The following is an 18,770-nucleotide window of genomic DNA, read 5'->3' on the forward strand; positions in this document are numbered from 1 at the left end:
GCCAACCATGACACGCCGTGACTACGCCGTACGTACGTGCAACTTGCGCAGGCGGTCTGTAGGCTTTGTTAGCAAGGTTCACCGTATGACCGTGTGCCGTCTACTCACAATCTTACGTGCGATTGTGTCACTGTCGCGCAATTTCGTGAAAAAGTGCGACCGCGGACGCGCGGTCCTCCCCGTTACGCTTAGCTCACTTTTTAGATGCTATTAGGCTGTCGTCGGATTCCCTCTCGTTCATTCAGCGCTGGACTGCCGATCTCTATGCGAGATGAACGTTTTCTAATTGGATTGTAAGAAATCAAAATTTTATTTTAAGAGAGCCTTCATTCTATTGGTTTAGTCGAAACTTAGTTGAGATGTTAAGAAGCTTCAGCGATTTGAAAGCTGAAATGTGCCCTGTTCATCGACTTCAGCAGTTTTCGCTACTAAAAACAACCTTAACAATTTAATTGAAAAGTATCTTAAGAACTTGCAGGTACATTTTAGTTTTTTTTTGACTAATATAAATTTTTCCTAGAATGATTCGAAATGAGATAAAATAAAACAAGAAAATAAAATAGAATAAAATACAATAAATTGAACTCAAACGAAATATAATAATTTATACAACTACTTTTACTCAATATTGATGTTCGTTCAGTAGATTTCAGTATTTTTTTATAAGCTCGACAGGAAATTTCGCGAATTCGGTATTAAAAATATGGAACAATTTTTATGGTATTTCAAGAACTTTCGTCTTTCACGTGTTTAATTTAAGCAAATAAATAACAAATTGGATTTAAATTAAAAAATTGAATGTGTTTAATTTGATACCCCACAGTAACCGGCTTCGCTACCCGAAGCCGAAAAAAGTTCTGGTATTCCACGATATTTCTCCCACAATTATTGAAATTATAGAACTGCTGGGGCTCGGGAAATGTTTCACTGAACTTACCTGCAAAGTGCATACGGCAATAAAAATTGCACGACGTTTGAGCAAATGCGAACCTTGTTGTTCTCATGAAGCAACAGCGGTGTGCTCGGTGCTCCGTAGTTCTAGCGTTAAAACGGTGTTCAGGTTCGCGAATAATTTAGCGGATCCCGGACGCGCGACCGAGGATTTCGAAAAAAAAGAAAAAAAAGAAATGAAACGGCGGGGTAATTGGAGCCTGGAACGAAGGGCGAGGTAACCACGGGATTTAATTCATGAGCACGTGTTGTCGGTGCGTCGGAGAGCCATGCATCGGAGCATGCTGGACTTCACGTGACTCACGGTGTATAATTTGCGTGGACGTACTGCGGATGTGTACGCGTGCAAAGCCTTGGAGCGCAGACCACCGCCACAACGTCTTATTTAAACATGCATGAACGAAAGTGGAATTGGATCGGGCGAACGATGAAAACCGCGACGAATTTTCCTCCAACTACGTTCACGAACGGCCGCGGCGCCGCCGTGCGGATTCCATTCGATGATGGAATTCTACGACCTTGGGGAACTATCTTTTCGAGACTTCTTCCTCGATTCCTAGCGAGCTTTCGCGTTGTTTGCGCCTTTCGCGGCAGACTTCGCGAATCGATGAACGGTTTCGTTGGGAAATTATTGTCGCAACCGGATTGCTTGTGAATTTATTTATACAGCTACTACCTCTGGCTGGAAGAGTTGGACGGAGCGACATTTTACGGAAACGTTTGTAAACTTCACCTCGTTGAAATAACGTAGAGTTTGATAAGAGGTTAACGTGTACAGTTTCTCTAATTCGCACTCAGATTGCCCACGAAAAAATGGACAATTTGGGAAGAGGAGATACGATTGTTCGAGACTGATTTTTATAGTTACCGATTCTCAACAGCTACAAAAACGAGACGCAAGCCTTGAATAATCGTATCTTATCTTCTCAAATTGTCCATTTTTGTGCGCAAACTGAGCGCGAATTAGGGAGAAATTGCTGTATATTGTTTTTAAATTCCCTTGTTTCGCTCGAACTGCGATTTCTCGTGTCATGTTGTTGTAAGCCAGCTGTAGAAACGTATTGTAAATTAGTAAAGTGTGAACAAGTTACGATTAGCGACCTATATTCGTAAGTTCGTTACACAAGAGAGGCTCCACACGATGGTCTGCGATAGAAAGTTTCGTTTCGACCGTGACACGACAGTCGTATAACTGCGTAAATATTGAAGTAACTTAAGGATGCCAGTAATTTCACATACGGCGATTGCGGATGAAATAGAAGTCAGCCTCTACACGGACTATCTTCTTATATCCAATATCGATCATAAACTTCTAATTCCAGACAGAATTTTATGCCGCGAAAGGGAACACACCTGGGGAAAACGAAGCTTACGTGTTCGCGTTATTTATGTTCGAAACAACCTGAAATATTCAATTGTTCTCGATCGAAACAGTGATTAAAATCCAATAGATTTAACAACCGCCGAATTAGTGGAGCCCTTTTGACGTTTCGATACGATTTTTTAACCCTTTACACTCGAAAATGAAGGGATTTAACGCGAAAATGAAGACGTTTGTTTCAACCTACAGTATTTCTATTTGGTGTAATTGTTTTTATTTGATACACGTGAAATTGGACGTGTATGCTTATATAAGATTTCTATTATTTGACAATTTATCAAATACAGACAAACTTAATAATGCGAACGTTCTTTTGAAAATAGCGTAGCAATTGTTAGCGTCGCCTCAGGGTTACCACACGAGTGCGAAGGGTTAAAAATATACCAACGCTTTCTGCAGATCAACTTGAACTAAACAATGAATTATTCAATTTGTTCAATCACTTTTCATGTTTAATCGCTTAGCATACATCTATTTGGGATATTTAATCTATAATAGACACGCAGTGATGATGTAATAAATTCTGCTTGAGTATAATTCTTGAAGAAATACTGAATCAAATTAAATGCGAACGTGTTCCGTTCTATTGAACTAACAATTTTCTGATTGCATAACGGATCCGACACTTTGTAGGAACCGCAGCTGTGAAAAACTATACCACGCACACGTTAGTGTCACAGTAAAACAGTCACTAACACGTACGCGGACACTACCACACTGTCCACGGGATTCACAAACATGCGTGCAGAGTACATATCACGTGTTCACTGGGTCAGTAGGTGCGGCATCATCTCTTCACCAATAATCACTACGCGATCTTCCTATCGTTCTCGAGTTATTCGCGACGATTTCCGGGTTGTAGATCTAGCTAATACAAACCACGATTGTTTTCGTTGACTCATTTTTTATTGTACTTTCTGACGAACTTCTCTCAATGTACAGACACACTTGCAACACGTGTTTAACAATTTTATTTATAAAGTGTTGTGAGAGTAGCAGCTTGTATTTAACAACTGTTTTTTGATATTTCGACGAGTTGTGTTTGACAATTTGGATGTATTTAAGTTCGGCTTACTGTTTGAAACGGATTACATTCTAATTCGATATGTTGTGACTTCCAAATCGATGGGAAATGGCAACAAAATTTGCAACAATCAAGTATTCACGCTCGAATAGCGAATACCACAGAATTGTTTTTTTATTTATCAAAAGACATCATTTGTGCACGATACGAAGACACGGGATAACGAGATTGCATTTAATAGGCTCAGAGATTCCTATCTACAGATTTGCATAATTCTTTCGGCTTCTCCTCTCTTTCGTAAATGGGTGTCGTTTTTCGAGTCGTGCCTCGAAAGGTTAAATTACCAGCAACGCTCGTAATTAACGTGATTATGTATCCGGATCGTGGGTGTGGGATCGTACCGGTCATTCACGATGATTACGAGGTCAAGTAGACTAATTGATGCATATCGTGGTCGCTTTGTTACCCTCCTTCGGTTCGGTAACACGAAGATCAGGAAAAAAGCGCGATGTGTTCATTGAAGAGACCATTCTTCTCGTCAATGACTTGTCATCAAGAATTTACGAATGCCCGTGCGACTATTTATTGACAATCTGAAGACTACTCGACACGTCTACAACGTTCATTTTATTTATCAGATTGACGGAAAACATTTTAAACAGACTTTGTATAATCGTGTTGTCGCCAGGGTTCAAAATTAAGAAACCGGTTGGTCCTCGACGGAGGTTTAAAATTCATTCAACAATCCTGTTAAGGAAATTAAGGATGAAAAAATGCTGATAAATTTATGTGCTGCCGAAGCTGATGAAACACCACAGCTGCCATCGACACCGAGTGAACTATTAACGCTACTGCGAGCGCGAATTCTGCAAGACTGGGACAAATTGAAAGCAATCAATATTCATTGTTATTTTGAGCACAAATTACGCAGATTTTCTTATCGAGTTCATCGAGAGTTTTAATACAATTTTTACTACTTATTGCTGACTCGACAGACGTACTCAAAATTGACGTTTCTGTTTAAGAATTCAAAATCTACGCGATTCGATATTTTTCGGAGATTTATCCATGGACTCGCTCTTTCATAAATAGACTGCGAATTTTATGCATTTATGCTAATCATTAAAAACAGTAGAAAGTCTAAACGAATTGAAAAATATTGTTATATTATTTTCAGCGGATCGAAATGATTTTTACCAAACTTCCGAATCTTTCAATTGACGCTAACAATTTTTCTTTTGCACAAGCGTCCACAGACAGAATTGTGCCAATTCAATTACATTGTAGTTCAATTTCGCAATTTAATTGCACCGTGTCTCAATCACACGTCGATTCAACTACGCTGTAGTCCAATTACATAATTCAAACCTTTCAGTTCGTTCAATTGCTAATTATTTGAATCGCGAGTGTAATTCGAATCCAATGCGATTGAAATCCAATATAAATGAAATACAATATAATTATATATTTTTCTCGTAATTTTAATTCATTTACATTGTAATTCATTTATTTAGTATTTTCTAATTGTACTCCAATTGCAATAACATATTACATTGTAACTCAATTATTTAGTATTTTGTAACTGTAATGCAATTTTAATTGCGAATTACACGGTAATTTAATTGAACGATGATCTGAATAGCGACTTACAATGTGATTGGATTATAATGTAATCGATTTTCATACTTCGTAATTACAATTGCGAACAGAGTTGCGTAGGATTACAATTTAATTGCTCAAGGAATTATAATTACAAAGTATTTCACTTACATTACAATACAATCGTATTGTCTATCTTTAATTTTGATCTGTCTGGAGTCAGATTGCAAAAAGTAGGATTCTCTTACGATCCCGAAAGATTTTCCGTATATGAAAAATAAGTTTACGTCAAAGAACGATGCAGAATGCTTGCGAACATACTTGTTATCACTGTCGGGTGGTTTTGAAACCTCGATTATCCACGTGACCCACTTGTAGAATTCATAAATGCCGCACGCCATGCTCGCGATCGCGCCAACCACATTGAAACACACTTCCTTATTGGATCGAAACCAGATAGGTTGAAATTTCTCGGATTCCCAGCATCGTAGCCCGGGTTCATTAACGTGTTACGTACGTTTCACTTACTCACGATGAACAAATAATCCTCTTCTGCGAACAGTATTAGTATTTCGATGGACATGATGATGAGATAGCCGATTATGAATGTAGGCACTAGGACTCCGAAACATGGAAACTCTAAATACGGCTCCAACGGGCTGTAGTATAACACTGTGCCAATTATGCAGGCAGCCTGCAATGCAATTCGTTAAAGAGGCTAATTAAGAAACAGTGACGTCGGATAATCACCTGATTTCTTCCATCGCAGCAATTTATTTAGCTATATGATTTGAGTGCTTGTTCATTGATTGTATAATGATAAATCTCATTCCTAATTAAAAAAAGAAAAAAAATAGACTTTGCGTAACAATACGAATTAAAGTCCAAAGAAAATGGTTGCTAACCCTGACACTGAGATCTGTTATCTTGCTGTTACACGGGTTCAAGTAGTTTCTAAAAACGCGGGATTATTTTCAGAGAACGTACCAGGGATATAGTCTTCCATATTAACAACGTCTTGTCTATGTTCCAATCGTTGAGCCTCGAGAATGAGAAAGGTAATGGCAAACTGGCCATGTTTCCCTATCGATTCAAATTTCGTCCGAGACACGATTATTTATTTAAGCAATTTCGCGTTTCTACTTTGTTCTGAGATACTGCGCTCTGAACATTTAGCGAGATCATTCTTTCCGCATCGATCACGTCCACGAGAATTTCATGTCGTTTCGCTGGTCGGAGAGAAACGAATCGGTTGACAGCGATCGAGCAATCTAGAATCGAAAATGAAAGGCGTCAAAGAACTGTTCACCGACGTCAACTTCATTTTAAGAATCATAGAATTCGTAAGTGGATTTTTCGTTGTCATCTGTTAGAGAATAACAGTAAATTCTCCCTAATTTTCCTTCAGCTTGTAAACAAAAATGGACAATTTGGGAAGAGGAGATACAATTATTCCAGCCTTGCGGCTCGTTTTTATAGCTGTTGACAATCGGTAACTATAAAAACGAGCCGCAAGGCTCGAATAATCGTACCTCCTCTTCTCAAATTGTCCATTTTTGTTTCCAAGTTGAGCGTCAATTAGGAAGAATTTATTATATTTCGAACCATACTGATTGGTCATGGCTTCCAGGTGCTTTGCATTCTGGCGTTGATTTTTTACCAAAATGGCGTCGGACTTCTATGGGTGATCGCTGTTCACGGTTGGTTGTTCTTGTCGCTCTTCTATATTGTGTCCTATATATTCGAGGATCAGACTGTGTGGACGGTACGAAATGTAGTTTAATTGGTTCAACAATTTAGTCTGCTTAATAGAATCAGGCGTGCCTTGCGAAATATAGGCGGATAACCTTGATTTAGTGAAGTGGGAACTTCTAATTAATAGATTAAGAGAATTAAGAAATTAAGAGGATTTCAGAGCTATCATTTGTTCCGACGTTGCTTAATCAACGAACTTGCAGAAGCAATCTTAATATTTTCTGGTTCACAGTAGTTTCAGCTGTGACAGAAGCTACTTCATTAGATGAAAGTTAAAAGCATGCCAATATTTTTAGTAATATTGACGATAATTTATATGGTGAATAATATTCTTCTGAGTTTCATTTGATTGGTACAATTGTTTGACTTTCTTATTTTATAGGAAGTTTTCGCTCTCGGATTCTATATTGTTATAGCTTTGTTGACGGCGCTGATGGACATGTCGTCGAGATGCGTCATGCCTTTCATACTAGGTAATAAAAATAAAATACGTAAGATATGTGGTTTCGAAGACAACGCCGCGAACTGTTGCAAAAGTATTTCTACACGCAGTCTAGAAATATGTTGCAATAATTATCTACAATTTGTAAATCTCGTTGCTTGTCGAAAAATACAAAAGTCAGATTTTATGGCGACTTCATCAATCGATTTAATAATTTTATTCATTGATTTAATGACTTCATTCATTGATTTAGTAATTTTATTTATTGATTTAATGATTTCATTCCTTGATTTAATAATTTCGCCGTATTCACGAACATTCAATTGCGATTTACAATTTATGCAAATGTTTCGAGGCGTAGTGTTTATTAGAAACATTTTTGGGACAGTAAAATTACTTCTACGAATTTAACAAAGTATATTTACAACCGTCTAACGTAATAACATGATCGATACCACAGTAAAATATAATTCCGCTGCTTTCAGCCGGCGTATTGATTGCGGACTTGGTGATTCTTATTATAACGAAGCGTGATTAGAAAGACGGGGATACTGAAAAATTGTTGGACAAGCAACTCGCGAGCAGGAGAATGAAAACCATTCGTATACTGCGATAGTGCTAATAAATTATTTAGCCGACTCTGTAAACTTGACAAAAGGAAAGGCAGAATACAAGGGTTGAGAACGTTTATTCAGTTTGTTTGCACGCTCGCAGCAGTGGTCAATTCGCCGCTCATTCTCAATGAAACCTCTATGTATATCATGTATAAAGTTTCGAAAAATAGGATGATGAAATTGCCTGCAAATGATCGAAAGTTCGAATTATAGCAATTGAATTGAATCAGCAATATAATAAATTGTAGTTCGGTTAAGGTTCGGTTCAGCAACACTTGATTGAATATAATTGTAACGAACCGATATCTTGTGTTTATTTTTAATAGGTATTTTAACGCTATGTTTACCGATATTTTGTATTTTACAATTTACCCAATTAATTTTGTGATGACTGCAGCGAAAGTCGAGAAGCAATTGGGTAGGAAATTATTTGTATTAAAAATACTTAGGTAGAAGATGCCCTTTAACACCTTTAGTAAAAATAGTGTCAAAAAGAAGTTATTAAAAGATGTCTTACGATAACATCGGCAGAAATAGCGTTACAAAAATTTTTAGCAGATTTTTTATAATAATGTGCACCTAGTAATAGCATCCCGATCTTGAGCTCGCTTCGGTTTGTCGTGACATCTAACGGAGTTTCATTGCGCGATCTTTCGATACCTGCTATCGCACCTATCAAGTGAAGAATTAATCCGAGCGAGAAGAAGACGAATTGCTGAAAACACAATCGAAGATATATAACCGTCTTCCCGAGATAAATAATAATGTTAACATAAATTTTCCCAAGATTATACGCATTAGCAATCTTAATCCATTCTGCACTGTACAACTTAAAAAATCTAAACAGGCCGACAGAAAAATTCCAAAGTTTTGCTGAAACATTAATCCTCTCTGAGAAATTATATACTGGCATTATTAGGTAAAATTGCTAGGGTAGTGGGTGGAGAATTACTTCGGCAAACGCCTCGAGTTACGTTCAAATATGTTAATTTGAGACCTATGCGAGTGAAACTTACGAACAGCGTTCCTGGTGTTAATTATACTAAGTAGGTGGAACGTGTAGCACATTAGCGATCAGGAATTTCTTTTCACGTAATAATTCTTTGCGAATATATAGACGAATTTTACATCTCGCTTTCGACAACCGAAAACGATGAAAAAAATGAATCTATAAATACGTTCTTTAAAAGAGTAGGTGAAGAATGTTTAAATACAGTTTTCATATATATCACAAGCGAAAAGCGTTCTAGTTTTCACAAAAATAAAACTGATGTTTCAACGTGGGGAATAAGAATACAATTTAAGTTTCAATGTAGTGAGTGAATATAATATTGAAGTCTCAATGCAGTGAGACAATATAATATTGAAGTCTCAGTGCAGTGAGTCAATATAATATTGAAGTCTCAATGCAGTAAGTCAATATAATATTGAAGAGTCTCAATGCAGTAAGTCAATATAATATTGAAGTTCCAATGTATAGTGAGTCAATATAATATTGAAGTCTCAATGCAGTGAGTAAATATAATATTGAAGTCTCAATGCAGTGAGTAAATATAATATTGAAGTCTCAGTGTAGTGAGTCAATATAATATTGAAGTTCCAATGTAGTGAGTCAATATAATATTGAAGAGTCTCAATGCAGTAAGTCAATATAATATTGAAGTTCCAATGTAGTGGGTCAATATAATATTGAAGTCTCAATGCAGTGAGTAAATATAATATTGAAGTCTCAGTGCAGTGAGTCAATATAATATTGAAGTCTCAATGCAGTAAGTCAATATAATATTGAAGAGAGTTTCAATGTAGTGAGTCAATATAATATTGAAGTTCCAATGTAGTGAGTCAATATAATATTGAAATTTCAATGCAATGAGTCAATATAATATTGAGAAGTCTCAATGTAGTGAATCCATATGATATTTATCCATATAATAATTGAAGTTTCTTCTTCTGGAAAAGAGACCATAGTTCGCTGAACGGTTTAATTACAGAACTGAGTCTTGCGTGCTTTAACTAACTGGCAGTTTCCGTGGTTTCTCGAATATGTGCGTCAGCCCGAGAGTAACGTAGATGATTGAGTAAGTCGTCGTATCGATGCAGTAAATGACCCAGAGCCATCTTGGAATAGAATACTCGTTGTACTTCGCGATTTCGACAAGACAGGCGGCAGCAAGGATCTAGATGACGAAAGGGTTGCATGATATCTTTGAAGATATTTACAATAGCACCCACAAACGTGTATTTATTTTACCAGTTTCAGCACTTTCAACAGAAAGCTGAAGTCTTTTAAAAGGAATTGAAAAAGCTTAAACATATTTGAAGTGATTCGACGTTAGACTTGAAGTTCGACAAATGAATTTTCTACATTGCGAAATAAAATGGAGATCGATCTGTCATCCAACCGGAGGCACATTCATTCCAATTTAAAGTCGAATGAACAGCAAACGTTTTACGAGAGTGATTTATTAATATCAGTTCATTTTGTCGATATATATGGTTTTCAATGATTTTCTTTCTTGATAGTGGTTCGCTCGAATTTATTCAGTCGCCACCGCCATTGCCGCCACGCTTTGCGAAGTTTGGACCTTTTCCGAAAGCTGCCATTATTAACAAGATCATGTCGATCACGAGAAATATGAACGCCACTGTTAACGAAGATATTAGATATTAACTATTAGATATTTTCAAGATAGATTCTGGGTTTTTTTCTTATTCACACGTAACTTACGCAGGCTTAGTATGACGAATATCAAAAACTGGTCGCTCGTTTGTTCTGTAGTTGAAAGTGCTCACATAATTTTCACATGTACATTTTTCAATCATGCAATTGTTCATAATTTTATCTACTCACTGTCCGACGAGTCCTTCGATTGGTTGTCCTTAATATACAAAATCATTGTAAAGGCCAGCATAATAGCCGATGCAATCACTATTAGAATTTCCTGAGCAAAATACGAATTATCGTTAAATTTTTACTTCATTGAATTTATTCGGTCTGTTATCAATATATCGTATTACCAGTACAAAGGTTTTCGAGTACTTATCATTAGACTGCGAATGTTTATGCAAAATAAAAAATTGCACCAGTTGCAAGATGCAACATAGACACATTTTTTGCCTTAATAATTTTTAGACCGTGTTGCATTTTTCTTATAAATATATAAATGATGAATGTCATTGAATAAATCATAGTGAACATAAAGTCTCAGTTCGGCTTACATAATCCACGCTTTTTCTATTGCAATGAAGTTCCTAACAGACTCATCGCTGAATAACATATACATTGATAAAAAGCAAATATATGCCGAATTTAGAGAACAAAACTGTCTTGAAATGATAACATTATTTAAATTTCGAGCGTCAATTACGATCAAAATTATGACAGAGTTTTGCATTCGAGGCACACTTTAAATCTAAAACAGTTCTTCTTACTCACAGTATTTCCATTTTAAACGACTCTGTGCATTTTATGCATATGCAATTGAGTCTTATGACTCATACAATAGTTACACTCTCAAAAGCTTTTAAAATACAAGCAAAATTGAATAACGTAGACATTATTCTCGAACGTAACGTAACAATTTTTAGTCGCCACTCGAGTGCAATGAGTTAATATTAATTTATACAGTTACCAGAATAGGAGCCACGTTGAACCATGTGTAACCATACAAGACGATGATTAAATAAGACAGAACGATAAAGTAGTATGCTTCAAGATAGACGTAACGGAAGTATTGTTTCGTGGTCAAATCGAAAACTAAAAATTCCACGGCCGCCATCAGTGCCTAAATTGAAAAGGTATCTGTAAATCCCATTGTGCTCGTTACAACTCGTTACAACTTACGAGTACAATAGCCTTCAACACAAAATGGACGTCCGTCCAAAGGCTCATGCACGCTCGACCCATTTTTGTGCTTCAATTTTACTTGGTTATTAGTGCCTCGAATGTGATCACGCTTTTCGGTATTAGAGAAGCATTATTTGAAGTTGCTGATGTATCGTCCACATTTGTTTTGATCGATTATTTCACTCGGTGTTTCAGATTAATTAATGGAAAATTTCTTCGAACATTCTTTTACGTCAACGGTGATAGAAATAGAATAATTATGATACATAATTTATTTCGTGCTTCCTACGTCGGCTAGGAAGGTAGTATAAAAATGTACGAGTACAAAACGTGTGTCATTCGATGCCGCCGTTAATTCTTCGATGTGCGCAAGCGTAGTTCAAATGACTCGAAATGTTCTATACCCTTTGGGATGATTATTGTCAAGATTTAGAGATATTTCTACATGACTATGAACCGCTATGGGAAAGATTGATGCCTTCGACTCAAATATATTTGACAACTTATTTAACGAACAATGAATTCCTTCGAATCGTTTTTACATTTAGCTGAGATTTTTCACTGCGAAATGCAAGTGATCAAATATTTTTGAGCGATGCGCAGGTTATTTTAACAGCTAATTACTTCGTAACTAAATTTCACACATGAATACAATTTACGTTAATAGCATTGCAACAACGAAATCCCCTATAAATCCATCGCAATTATAAACGAATTTGCTCGCATCGTGTACGAACACGTTCGAATTAGATTTTCCACGATAATAAATGAGAGCTTCGAAATGATTAATCCTGCTGACGATATAGGGGATTACGGTTCGATTATAAAAGTTCGTCGCGATACTTCAGGAAGTGTAAAATGCTCAGAATCAGGTCAACGAGATACGCTGCACCTTCGATGATGCATAAGGATCCGACGGCCAGACCCACCTAAAAAGTCATCGAATTTAATAATACCTACTGGTATACGCGATTTTTCAATTTTGCACTCATGCTCACCTGTCTTTCTTGCACGATAGCGTCGAATTTGTGCTCCGGAAGATAACCGTGCCAATAGTGAAGCGCTGTCCCACCCACAGCGATGAACATGAATACTCCAACGAAGTTCATTAGGATTTCCTAACAAAAGAAAGTACTCTCTCACTAAAATATTAAATTGATGTGAGAATCATTTCCTTATAAAGCTCCATCCAAAAAATAGGAAATTTTTCAGATATTAATTGCGTATTGATAAAAAGTTTACGACGAACAACATGTATTAATCAACATTTTGCACTCCATTAATGATTCTTAGATGCGACTTGCACATCCTCATCCAAAAATCAAATTAATTTTTACATTGCTATTGTTTATTTTGGACAAATTAATCGCAGCAGAAGTGTATGTAAAATGGAATAAATGAATTATTCATACAACGAGATACGAATAAAATAAATTATTCATAAGTGAAATGTGCATAACATGAATTATATATAAAATTAAATGTGCGTAGGATAGAAAAGATTCCGTGCAATAAAAATGTTCTAGGTCGGAAGAAACGTTTCTGGTAATTAATATAACTTCGAGTGCAAAGTTTAAGTCACACGAAGCTCGTTTTGAAGTTTCCATAAAAATGTGAAACTAGATCGATGATAGCAAGTTGAAAATTCGATCTTACGACAAGCGTTCTCTTGTGGTACATGCTGCCAAAACAGTAGCTGATCAAAACGACGCTGGTGTAGATGAAGAAGCCGACCAATACCCCAGACGCAACCATCTCAGCGTCTGGACTTTTATCTTCGTTTAAATTCCATGTTCCACCAACTCCGAGGAATTCTCCGTGGAATCCTGTCCTGTACAGGATTAGGATTATGAGGTTTAGTACCTAGAAAAATGATGGTAAAACCGTTAGCAAGAGTAACGTGTAACTAAAACTAGAAAAATAATAGTAAAGTCATTATCAATAGCAACGTAGTTGAAGCTACAAAAATAATTGTAAAAACATCATCAAACGCAATGTACCTAAAACTAGAAAAATAATTTTTAAAACCATTATCAAACGTAACGTAACTAAAACTAGAAAAATAATGTTTAAAACCATTAGCAAGAGTAGCGCAGCTGAAGCTAAAAATATAATTGTAAAGCCAATATCGAAAGTAACGTAACTGAAACTGGAATATAAATGTTCTATTATGTTTAATCTGGTTTGGTCAGGTTTGAAATGAATGTGGAGGAGCTCTGGGCATGTTGTTGAATTTGTACAGATGTCAAAAACATAGCAAGGAAAACGAGTTTGCTGTAGTTTGACGTTGTTTGGCAGTTCGGTTTCAAAGCTGTCCCAGATTCTTAAGAAATACTAGCTGCAGATAAAAGTAGTACACTCGTATCGCAATAATATACATAAAAAAGGGCGTTATATCGTTTTACAAACAAGGTTCCTTATCGTACGCCGATAAGGACCGAAATGAATCATAGAATCGTGCGTGAATGCTTCTTGAATGAGTCTGCTTGTGATGATTGATCCGTTGTGTTGCACTAATTCGCGAATTTTGCGCGATTCGCCGAACATTTTATCATGCGGTCAGCTTAATTTTACTTAATATTACGGAGCTTGTTCAAAATGACCGTAAATTACAAGCAATTAACAAATGCACTGTGTAATATCCTATTGTTCTGATTTTCTAATCACTTTATACATGTTTAAGCATAGTTTAAATATGAACATTTAAACTTCAAGTTTGTTCATCGATTGTGCCAATGAAATGATTGTTGATTTCTATATAAGTATTATCGTTAATATCGTATTATCAAGATAACTTCGCATCGATCACAATGTTCCTAGAATCGTGTTATTGCAACACAAAAGACTTTCAAATAATATTTCAACGAAATTGGTCGAGCATTTAAATCAGATTTTCAAATATCGAAGTACTCGCGACAGCTTCAAACGCGATCCAACGAGAGAAATCGGAATTTCTGTAAGAAAAGTAATTTTATGCACTGTCGTACACAATCGATAATTTTATTAAAAATCACTAAAAATGTATTATTTATTTAAACAATCCCCTCGTAATTGAAACTGCCTCACGCATCACACTCAACTTCAGCCAATTACAGTTTGAACACACGATTCCGTTATCCCGTTCGATAATCATAAATTTTCGCCGCTGTCCGATTTTTATTAAGTTTCCGTGGTTAAACAATAGAAAGGCCTGCTCACCAACTTGATAATTTTGATCGCTATGCCCGCGACACTTTCGAGGGACACCATGTTTAAACTAAGAAGGTTGTACTTTTTCACGGCGGAAATGAACACGACCGAATGTGAAACTCGTAGCGTGCGGAGCACCAAGCCCTCTTTATCTAATCAGATGATACAGCGTACGTTGAAAGAGGGATAAGAAGTATGGAAGGCACCTGTACAGTTATTCTACTATCACGAGCGATAATTTCAGTCGATGCCATCGAAATATAATATTTGTCGTAACTCGCTTCCCCTACTGCGTGTGTCCTTTTCTGTTGATTCGACAATTGTTCATGATGAGATTCCAATTATTCTTGTTTCTATCAAGTAGACCATGATCTACGTGACCGGTTTTTCGAAATTAAATTCCATTTTTATGGTTGTTGTTAAACTGTCCAAGTTTCTAAACATTAGAGGCTTGGTTTAGACGACAGAAATTGGAGCCTAAGTTCAAAAGATATGGACCATAACATTCTACGTGATTGATTTTTCGAAATTACATTGATTGAATCATCTTCAATTTTATGGTTGCTGTTAAACTATTCAAGTCTTTAAAAATTAGACGCTAAGTTTAAAGATTATAAACAAAAGGAAAGGTCACAATTGTCTGTTTTATTAAACGTTTATTAACATCATAAAACATTGAAATTGTCACGTAAATGATTCTTCTTAGCGATTTCGATGTATTTTGTTTTATTATTACAAGACTATGGAATTGGATGTAGGATAAATATGAACAAGTGAAATTATAAACAAAGTAAAAATTTTAAGAGAATTTCTCTGTATATTGAAATTGAATTTCACTTAGCATATTCAAATTTTAATAATACTTTTAATAATAATTTTATTAAGTATAGTAGTCTTTGTTAGAACACATGGACTATCGTTAGAGTAATTGATTCTTCTAAAGAAAAATTTTGACTATGATCACGTCGTTACAGCTTGATGAGTCATCAACGTAAAATGATTTCAGGAGCTTGGTTTGGCAATTACGCCCGATCAAATTACTGAGATGGAGGGTCACATAAATGACATCGACTTCGAGGCAGTGTCGAAGGAAGAGAAGGCAACGAGACACGATGTTATGGCACATCTCCACGTTTTCGCGGATCAATGCCCGAAAGCTGCTCCAATAATTCATTTGGGGGCGACCAGTTGCTACGTTGGAGACAATACGGTAAATCTTAGCACACTTGCATGGCAATTAAGAATACGAAAAATTTCTAAAGTAATCCAATTGTCCTCCTGCTATTGCTAATCTGATGCATTTAATTTTTATCTTGAGTATAAAAGGATAAGATAGCATTTCATAGAAAATTTTCATAATCAAAATTAAATAGAAACGTAGCTATTGCAAACAGAAATTCTGCGTTAGCTTTAATTATATTTGGAAGATGTACAATTGAGAAAATAATTTTATGTTCATCGAATAATGTTAATACTTACTTGTGAAGGACCTAATCATCCTTCGTGATGGATTTAATATACTACTGCTGAAACTGGCGAACATTTTGGATCGTCTTGCAAAATTCGCTATGGAGTATCGTGATCTACCGACATTAGGATTCACTCATCTTCAACCAGCACAGCTTACTACCGTCGGGAAACGAGCATCCCTGTGGCTACACGAGCTTTTGATGGACGAAAGAGCTATTCGACGAGCAAGAGACGACCTGAAATTCCGTGGAGTAAAAGGCACCACTGGAACCCAAGCTTCTTTCCTTCAATTATTTAATGGTTAATATACTCTATACAATATAACAAATAAACAGAAGATCAGAGATTGTTTCTATTTTAGCACTAGTAGTGAGAATTTTTATAGGTGACCTTTTACTTTGAAAACGACATTTTTAGTATGTCGAAGAATCTTACTCTGAAAATAAATAAATGCGTGAAAGTTCAAGTAATTATTTACAACTATTCAGTGGGAAAAGATGGTAGATTAATGACTTAATATTATTTTATTATCTATATCTTTTTAAGTTAAAAGTTTATCCCAGTAAAATTCTTTGACATGAGTAATACTGTTCGACATGAATTAAAACAAGCGTTTTATGGATGCATCGTGTTATGAGAAAAGAAAACGTGCAATTTAGGTTAATTTGTTATTTAGTTTATTCGTGATTTAGTTCTATTTGACAAATATTTTTACAGGCGACAGTGCAAAGGTGAAACAGCTAGATCGCCTGGTAACCAAAATGGCGGGCTTCGAGAAGCATTATCCAGTGACCGGTCAGACCTACAGTAGAAAAGTCGATGTGGAGTGTCTAAATGTTCTTAGTTCTTTAGGCTCCACTATTCATAAAGTAAGTAAATAAATAAAATGAATAAAACTTATAACTAGAAATAGTCGTCAGAATAAGTTATAGGATAAAATGAATTAAAACGACAATCTATGAAATCATATCTGTCTCATAATGTCACAGATAAGGTATAAGAATAAACTTAACAGCGGCGCTATCGCTATTATTTCTTTGTCACTCGCGACGTTATCAACAGAGTGTAAGTAAGAATCACATATTTGAATCATAAGTCTATGTAAATGCGACTGGTTTAGAAACCTTAACGTGTTTTTCCTGACTGATGTTAAAAATAATATTGACGAAATACAATTTGTACGGTATTCAAATGTTTGATTCTTTGAGATTATTCTTATATTCAATTTCGTGATAGATAGTAATTGATTTTATTCTGTGAAATTATTTAATATTTTTAACAATTTATCTAGTTGGTCTTGCTTATGTAGTTCCTTTAAATGTATCTTAATTAGACTACGGATCCTTATGCGAATTCAAAATTGATAAAGGTAATTGTAAAAAACATATTTTCGATCAAAATCTTTTACTGCTTTTAATAATTCTAACACTATTTTTACCAAAGGAGATACAGGACATCTTTTAATAATTTTTAAGAAAAATTATTTCTTATATCTTCTATGTTTACTATGGAATTACTCCTCGACTATTGCTATAGTAATCACACAGAATTGATTAGATAAATTGTATAATACAAACTATCGGCAAAAATAGTGTTAATAACCGGAAATTAATGTAATATCCTGAAATGCACAAATTATACAGTCTAATCGTAATAAATTTCTCGATCTACGAGCTGGTTCTTATCAAAATTGTGAACAGTACAATTAAATCCTTTGCACTCGAATGACGATTTTGGGGTGCTGCTAAAAATGTTCTAAAACGATCTTGGCATTGATAAAATTTACATTTAGCTTGCAATAGCTAAAAATATGGAGAATTGAAATTTCTACATTAGTCAAAGTGGCGTCGAGAGCAAAGGGTTACCAATCTACGTAAAGTTACAAGATTCTCACCTTTCTGTTTAAACTTGTAGATATGCACCGACATGAGGCTTCTAGCAAACATGAAAGAAATCGAGGAGCCTTTCGAATCGACTCAAGTAGGCTCCAGTGCTATGCCGTACAAAAGGAACCCGATGCGTTCCGAGAGGACATGCAGTATAGCAAGGTATTTGATGACCTTGTCGAACAATGCGTTGCAAACAGCGGCGACGCAATGGATGGAAAGGACACTGGACGATTCAGCGAACAGGAGGATCACATTGTCGGACGCGTTCTTATCGGCGGATGCGATTTTGATGACCCTTCAAAATATCACAGAGGGGCTCGTTGTTTATCCTAAGGTCATCGCGAGACATGTGAATCAAGAATTACCCTTCATGACCTCGGAAAATATAATAATGGCTATGGTGAAGGCTGGAGGTGACAGACAGGTAAGTGATATGAAATAAAGCGCATTTTAACCCTGGTATAATCCTTGTATGAAAATTCTCGTGTGACAATATTATTTGGAAAAATTGATAAACCTCTCACAACAGCACGAAGAAGAAAAGGATCGGATTTCATTACTTAATTTAAAAATTAATTCTTAAGGGAATTTTCGAACTTCTGTCGATTC

General features: G+C 35.8%; 3 protein-coding genes and 2 long non-coding RNA genes across 5 annotated transcripts in view; 2 read left to right on the top strand and 3 right to left on the bottom strand.

Annotated features, from left to right (window-relative positions):
- Positions 1-18,770, top strand: part of Adsl (adenylosuccinate lyase) — a 42,734-nt gene that overhangs the window by 22,979 nt on the left and 985 nt on the right. Inside the window, exons 2-5 of the mRNA XM_076525177.1 lie at positions 15,809-16,012; positions 16,290-16,572; positions 16,990-17,141; positions 18,187-18,585. Coding sequence (XP_076381292.1) covers positions 15,809-16,012; positions 16,290-16,572; positions 16,990-17,141; positions 18,187-18,585 — 1,038 coding nt within the window. The remainder of the gene's footprint in view (positions 1-15,808; positions 16,013-16,289; positions 16,573-16,989; positions 17,142-18,186; positions 18,586-18,770) is intronic.
- Positions 320-5,646, bottom strand: LOC143260261 (uncharacterized). Its single transcript, XR_013034395.1, has 3 exons — positions 5,488-5,646; positions 5,277-5,392; positions 320-4,230 (listed from the first exon to the last, which is right to left on the bottom strand). It is a non-coding gene; the product is annotated as an uncharacterized LOC143260261 (long non-coding RNA).
- LOC117219191 (uncharacterized) lies at positions 5,753-8,023 on the top strand. Its single transcript, XM_076525180.1, has 4 exons — positions 5,753-6,298; positions 6,586-6,720; positions 7,093-7,183; positions 7,638-8,023. Exons 1-4 carry the CDS (start codon positions 6,239-6,241, stop codon positions 7,688-7,690), a joined length of 339 nt encoding a protein of 112 aa, XP_076381295.1. The 5' UTR covers positions 5,753-6,238; the 3' UTR covers positions 7,691-8,023.
- On the bottom strand, positions 9,982-10,706 carry LOC143260262 (uncharacterized). Its single transcript, XR_013034396.1, has 3 exons — positions 10,618-10,706; positions 10,495-10,539; positions 9,982-10,411 (listed from the first exon to the last, which is right to left on the bottom strand). It is a non-coding gene; the product is annotated as an uncharacterized LOC143260262 (long non-coding RNA).
- Ssk (smooth septate junction protein snakeskin) lies at positions 10,731-15,308 on the bottom strand. The gene is made up of 4 exons (XM_033468138.2): positions 14,812-15,308; positions 13,270-13,476; positions 12,612-12,731; positions 10,731-12,542 (listed from the first exon to the last, which is right to left on the bottom strand). Exons 1-4 carry the CDS (start codon positions 14,860-14,862, stop codon positions 12,435-12,437), a joined length of 486 nt encoding a protein of 161 aa, XP_033324029.1. The 5' UTR covers positions 14,863-15,308; the 3' UTR covers positions 10,731-12,434.

This window comes from Megalopta genalis, chromosome 11 (genome assembly GCF_051020955.1).
Source record: "Megalopta genalis isolate 19385.01 chromosome 11, iyMegGena1_principal, whole genome shotgun sequence".
NCBI classification, from domain to species: domain Eukaryota; kingdom Metazoa; phylum Arthropoda; class Insecta; order Hymenoptera; family Halictidae; genus Megalopta; species Megalopta genalis.

What these genes read in the sequence shown, in the direction of transcription:
- Ssk (XM_033468138.2), bottom strand. Translation starts at nt 14,862, where the DNA reads ATGGTGTCCCTCGAAAGTGTCGCGGGCATAGCGATCAAAATTATCAAG. An exon ending in ACCACAAGAGAACGCTTGTC is followed by an intron (nt 12,732 to 13,269) that starts GTAAGATCGAAT and finishes TTCTTTTGTTAG; the next exon opens with GAAATCCTAATGAACTTCGT. An exon ending in CTATCGTGCAAGAAAGACAG is followed by an intron (nt 12,543 to 12,611) that starts GTGAGCATGAGT and finishes ATGACTTTTTAG; the next exon opens with GTGGGTCTGGCCGTCGGATC.
- LOC117219191 (XM_076525180.1), top strand. Translation starts at nt 6,239, where the DNA reads ATGAAAGGCGTCAAAGAACTGTTCACCGACGTCAACTTCATTTTAAGA. An exon ending in TTTTAAGAATCATAGAATTC is followed by an intron (nt 6,299 to 6,585) that starts GTAAGTGGATTT and finishes CATGGCTTCCAG; the next exon opens with GTGCTTTGCATTCTGGCGTT. An exon ending in AGGATCAGACTGTGTGGACG is followed by an intron (nt 6,721 to 7,092) that starts GTACGAAATGTA and finishes CTTATTTTATAG; the next exon opens with GAAGTTTTCGCTCTCGGATT.